Source organism: Anarrhichthys ocellatus, unplaced genomic scaffold (assembly GCF_004355925.1).
Source record: "Anarrhichthys ocellatus isolate YVR2014 unplaced genomic scaffold, GSC_Weel_1.0 scaffold128, whole genome shotgun sequence".
Taxonomy (NCBI): Eukaryota; Metazoa; Chordata; class Actinopteri; order Perciformes; family Anarhichadidae; genus Anarrhichthys; species Anarrhichthys ocellatus.
In genome coordinates, this window is record NW_022280158.1 from 513942 (window position 1) to 520332 (window position 6391).

A 6391-nucleotide genomic window follows, 5' to 3' on the forward strand; every position below is an offset into this window, starting at 1 on the left:
TCCATTTAGAGTCAAACAGACCATAAAGCAGGGGATGCTTTAGGGCAACTTATAACTTTAAATCTTTCACAGTGTGTTCTCACTTCATGAAAGTAAATGGTAACATGTTAGTCGCCTTTTACTCAGCATTCGGTAGCTCCACCCTCTTGTGTCACATAATCGCGTAGTTGTGAATCCCACTGCTCATCTCGGTAAGACCCGCCCTGCCTAGCTAGTTGAGGCAGATACGATTGGTTGAAACTAATCAGGCTACCTGTAGCTCGGCGAGCTCGGACGCCTGGCCGATCCCACAGGGTTTTGCCAAGAAAAAGTTAGATTCATAATAACTCATCACTTTTGGTTCCAATAAAGCAAAATGGCGGCGGCCAATAACCAAGATGGCAACGGCTTAAAACCATGATGGCGACGGGCAAAACTGTAGTCCACATGGTCACGGCGACAATGTCCACTTCTCATATACAGTCTCATGTAAAGTCTGCCAGGCTGCTCTGCAGGCGTCATGCTCATAGACTCCATCTTAACAAGTGATCTCATCTTAAACTTTAAACAAGCAGGCAGTTAGATGAGATCGTTTCAGTTCCTCAGTTGTTAAGAAGACTTAACACCAGATTAAATGACGAGTAGACGGATTGTTTCACTTTTCGTCTCAGTTTCTCCTCCCTGCTCAGAAGCTCTTTGGCTCTGCTACTCGGTACAAAAGGCCTGGGTGAGGTCCAGAGTTTATCCAACACGCTCAGTCGCTCCGCTGAAGGCTCCCTCCTTCCTGCCTGGGGGGGGTTACCTTGGGTGGCAACAGCATGTGGAGGGCCAGGGATTAGGACAAAAGGCAGGGTGCTGTTTAGTTGTGTGTGTCCTAGTTTGGAGAAGCCGGCATGCTGCCAGAGCTCTTTTAAATGAGTTACATTCAGCAGGTCCTTTCACATTTGACCATCACTGTAGTCAAAGCTATTTAAATGAGTTACACTCAGAGCCCTTTAAAGAAAGATCCAACCTCTGTAAGAAGGTTTGACCCACTGGTGGAGAGAGCCACTGTGTGGACTGTAATGAAGACCCCCAGCACACACAGACTGGAGTCCGTACAGCTGGTCTTTCTTACTTAAAAGCAGAGATATCAGATATGGTGAAGTCCTTCTCCACCATCTCCTAAACTACAACAGAAGCGCTGTCAGAATGACACAGAGGGAAATTCAGAGGAACGCATCCATATCAATGACTTATCAGGTGTTTATTAAGACCAACGTGTAACGATGAGGATAAGAAACGAAGGACACGGAAATGTCAGATACATATAATAAAGAAATGAGTGAAAAAGATGTATGAGTAAAAACATAAAAGCATAGCTCGGTTCTGCTTGTATTTTTTTGGCTTCACAGAAATATTATTACAATCGTACAAAGACCCAAACTTTAAAGCTGCATCAATGAGGTTTTGGCCACTAGGGGGCAGAAGAGAACACCCCACATTCTGATATATTCCCAGAAAACTGGAGAAAAAGCTCTGATATTCCAGAACAAACGGGGTTAAAGCTGTTGGGTGTTTCGTTGAAGGCAGATAGTGAAATGATGGAGGCATCTCTGTAACCTCAGCAAACAGAGTAGAAGAAGAAGTAGAGGTTGGAAAGAGGTCTTCAGGAAGCTGTTTCAGTTGGACACGTTTTAATTGTTCTTTCATGTTGTCTGGAGATGAAGACAATATATATATATATATATATATCCAGGAAACAGCTGATCTGTCACGTGAGTTAAATCTTCTCTGCTTCAGAATTCATTCAGCAAAAAAGTTTCCATTTAGGGCATCGACAAAAAACCCTCAATCGAGCCTAAAAACGTCTTTTCGCATATGAGGACGTTTTATCAAATTTTACTGTTTTGATACAGCTTTTCTAATGCGATACTTCAGAATATGCATAAAATATGTAAATGGGGACACAGCTAATGACACATTGATGTTTAAAACATACTACAAACCTCACTTTCCCACATGGAGTGTCTTAAACGCAGCTCGTCCTGGAGTAACATCTGTCCACATGTGCAGCGCGGTACAGAAGAAATATGCAATAAATAAAACTTTTATTACAGTGTATTTACATGTAAAGATTGTATCTCAACTTCTTTTGTGCCTTTTTCATTGAAAGTCTGAATTAGTGAAAATGTTAATATTTCACAATTTTAAAAATGTCTTTAAAAATGGTTTATAGTCGTGAGATGAAATAAAAATATGATGTTGATTTATTAAAACATGCTGATGATGAATCGACGGCCTCCAGTTAAAAACTGTCCAAATCTAAAGTTGGATCAAATCCTGATTATGATAAAATATCTAATGTGACGACTTAAAGAATCCATAACTCAACACAGTACATGTTACATATGACCTGATTCCCCGTCACAGTGAATGTTTGTATTAGAACTGAACAGAACTCCATTCAAGATGCTTTTGTTTTGTTGGAGTTTGACCGTCTAAAGATCCCAAACGTCTGCCTCCTGCTTGAGGACTTTAAAGGCAAAGAAACAAAGAACGTTCCTGCGTTATCAGATTAGTGTCCAGCGGTGAGAGTCAGGAGAGGTGAAGGAGAGCGTGGATGTTTTTTTACAGAGTCGTGACTTTATGGTATGAAGGTTTCCTCAGGTCCCTGAACGCCCCGTGAGGAGAGATATGTTGTAACGTAGTCCGTATATATGCTGCTTCTGTAACTCACACATTGAACATGTAAAACAGGCCTCCACTTTGTTTTTTGATGGAAGACAATGGTTCCTTAAACATTAAGGACGTTTTTAACGTATTAATTGACCTTATTGGACCGATACAATGGGATTCTTTAAAGATGGGAGCCTGCACATCATTGTATTGATTCATTGTTTCATTTATCAGTCATTCAGTCTATGAAATGTCAAAGTTGATTCGTTCATTTTACTTGTCTTGTTCGACCAACAGTGCAAAACCCAAATATGTTGAGTTTAATGTCAGAGAAAAGCAGCAAATCCTCAAACAATGAATCATTTACCAAAGTTTCTTCTGTCGGCCGACTAATCAATGAGTTCACTGATCATTTCAGCTCTGAATCCAAAAATATGGATAACATCACAACAATATCGTGCATAGATTCAAATGGAGGGAGTTCTCCTATTCTTTCTTTCTTGTCATGTTTAAATGTCAGTGTTTCATCTCTGCTCAGCAATCCCAACACTCACATGTTAATATCGTTTAAATTCAACAGCGTCTGCGGGGTTCTCCTCTTTTGTAGAAACATGTTCCACATCTTTGTTCTGCAAAGCACTCGTGATGTCTTCAGTCTCTGACATACCCCTCACACAGCTTGACTTTCAGCCGGCTGCCCTCTCCGTGTCTGATCAGCTCCTGCTCACAAGCAGACTGAAAACCCCCAAAAAACCAAGAATAAACCTGTTTCTGTGCAGCAGGAGAAGCGGCCTGCAGGCCTCTCTGAACACTTCCCTTTACAGTCCTCAGACTGCACCGCCCCGCGGGGAGCCACCCCACCCAGCCATTATCCACATCAAGAGTTCTGTTTACTCACATCAAGCACACCTACTCCCACAACATGTTCACAGACATGAGGAGCAACACTCGTGTTACAATTAAGAAGCCACGGAGAGGATTTTAAAACATTAAATAAAACACGTGCTGTGGTGTTTTAAGGTTTTAATGTGTTCCCACCGTCAGACACTGCAGGCTGGTAGTTACATAATCTGGTGATGTAGTTTTAGATTGATTTTAAAACAGCAGAGGTAATAAAACATGAAGAAGATGAAACTGCATGCACGTCACCAACGGAAATTGGTTTCTCAAGCATTCCTTCATATAAAAACGATCTGTTCCTCTAGTTATTGTTTGTGTCTACGACCAGCAGCGTGTCTTCTAAAGGTCTCGGTGTGTTGTTCATTGTGAAGGACACTCTTTCTGTGAAGCGTCCTGTTTGTGTTGAATAATGTGTCTCGTTATTTGGGGACAGATTTATTGCTCAAGAGCTTCTCTCGGTGTCTGTGAGAAAGGTTTCCAGGTCAATAATTAACCAGCCTGAACCTCACTGTGTGGGTTGCCAGGTTTGTCTTAAATGTCCCCGGAGGTGTGTGAGAGGGTTCTTATAACGTCTGTTACCCGTTACTGAAGTGGGAGGTATGATGTAATAACTACAGATCTGGTGGGTGATTCTTAGATTTAGTTTTTCTATCTTGTTTATTGTGTTGCGTTTAATGACCCTCTGGGATTTACTATTGTTAAAAATCAAAAACACAAAAATATCCATAACTACCATCACTCCCATGTTCAGGCCTGCTGGTCTGCTGTTGCATCCTCGTCAGCGGTGTCCTAGTGCGCCATCTAGTGGTCGAGTGCTGGAATATTTCCCATGATGCATCAGCAGTGATTCATTCACGTGTGATACAGTTAGTTGTAAGTGAACGTGAGTTTAAACCAAAGACACACAGACTCATCTTAAATGAAGAGATTTCCTTTGCTCCTATAATCAAAAGTTCATATCACTGTAGACACACACACCATGCAGGGTTCAAACCTTCAGTATTTCTGTAACATAACTGACCTCTCGAGGGCTCTTCAGCATGTAAACATCTAAACATCTAAAACATGTAAAACATACAGTAGACATGTTTGTCTTGTTATATCACCACTGCTTGTAGTACTACTGCTACTACTGCTACTACAAGTACTGCTACTACAAGTACTGCTACTACAAGTACTGCTACATCTGCTACTACCACAGATAATACTAATTCATCAATAACTAGAAGAAGAATAACGTCGATATTGTTTTCTATAACAAGAAGAAGATTAAGTATACATGTGAAATAAAGATAATCAATCACCGCTACCCGTGTGGGGGAGTCGTGTTGTCTCTCACCACCTTCAGTAATCTTATGACTTGTGTGTTTTATTCCCCCCCCAGTGGAGAGAGCGGCGCTGGGAAGACCGAGAGCACCAAGCTGATCCTGAAGTTCCTGTCGGCCATGAGCCAGCACTCCATGGAGGTGTCGTCCAGAGACAGGACGTCCCACGTGGAGGAGGCTCTGCTGGAGAGCAGGTGATGATACTGATGGTCGACTATTTCAGAGAACCTCTTTCCTCTTTTCTCTTTCCTCTTTTCATCGCCTGGTTAATGACCCTGCTCCTGCCCCCCCCCCCCCCAGTCCCATCATGGAGGCCTTTGGAAACGCCAAGACCGTCTACAACAACAACTCCAGCCGCTTTGGGAAGTTTGTCCAGCTGCATTTCAGCCAGAAGGGCAACATCCAGGGAGGCCGGATCGTTGACTGTATCCTTGAACCCCCACTCGTAGTGTACTTTCCCTCTGTGACGAGGTGCAGAGTGATGCTGCGACTCATTAAAATCTATCATGTGTTTGCTCATGTAAATCCAAATGACTTCTTATTCTGAATCCCTCATCACTCTGGTGTTCTCCAGCTGTTGTTGTCCTTGACTCACACGCTTTCTGACCACAGACCTCTTAGAAAAGGTGAGTGTCCTTCCTGCTTCCACGTCTGTAATCGCATTTAAAGTGACACTCCATCAGATAAAGGTTCCTCCCACAGCTCTCAATGGTGTAAAAACAAACACTTCTAAACCCACGAATGCAGCACAATGTTCTTCTGATCTCTGTGTATGAAGCATTCTATCAAACATGTTAGTGATTCATGCTCAGAGGATGTCTGTTGGTGTGAGTACCACTGTAAGAAGTGTGTGGGTGTGTGTGTGTGTGTGTGTGTTGATATGAATATGAGGAGTTAATAGCGGTTCTTCTGGTTCCCCACAGAACCGAGTGGTCAGTCAGAACCCGGGGGAGAGAAACTACCACATCTTCTACGCCCTGTTAGCAGGAACCAACAGCCAGCAGAGAGGTGAGTCCCACTGAACCAGACCTAGTACAAAATACAGAGGAACGGTACTAAATATATATATATATAATAAACATGTTGTGTCCATATGAACCTTTGTGTTTATTTCCAAGTGTTAAAGGGAGAAACTTCATGCAACAGCATGTGTCTATTCAGAGATTTTGGTCTATTTTTCTTCCATAACTCATCTTCTTTCAGACTAATGAAGAGAAAACATTTATTTTACTACTTTGTCTGTTTGCGTCTGTAGATTTCTTCTGATTTCACCAAACGTTACCATTACATAATGCCTCATTTACATATTTAAACATTGTATTACAATAAATACTGATCTTAATGTGAGTAATGAACTGGTGAAGGTCCATGGTGACGTCTCTGAGTTACATGTGTTACCCTATCTCCTGTACGAGCAGAGATTATACAGCGTTAACATGAACAGTGATGTATTGTCTGACGGTGAGAACCTCCGTGTGTGTTTGTGTGTGTTCGTGTGTGTTCGCGTGTGTTTGTGTGTGTTTGTGTGT

At 42.1% G+C, this 6391-nt stretch overlaps 1 protein-coding gene across 2 annotated transcripts in view; it reads left to right on the forward strand.

The window, feature by feature from the left end:
* The first annotated feature begins 38 nt into the window (after window positions 1–38).
* LOC116399785 (unconventional myosin-X) overlaps window positions 39–6391 on the forward strand; it is a 38495-nt gene continuing 32142 nt past the window's right edge. Inside the window, exons 1-5 of one of the 2 annotated variants that reach the window (XM_031877185.1) lie at window positions 39–4410; window positions 4922–5056; window positions 5163–5287; window positions 5475–5488; window positions 5786–5870. In XM_031877185.1, coding sequence (XP_031733045.1) covers window positions 4983–5056; window positions 5163–5287; window positions 5475–5488; window positions 5786–5870 — 298 coding nt within the window. In that variant the 5' untranslated portion in view covers window positions 39–4410; window positions 4922–4982. Of the gene's footprint in view, window positions 5057–5162; window positions 5288–5474; window positions 5489–5785; window positions 5871–6391 lie in introns of both variants that reach the window. The other variant, XM_031877184.1, reaches the window with a different exon arrangement.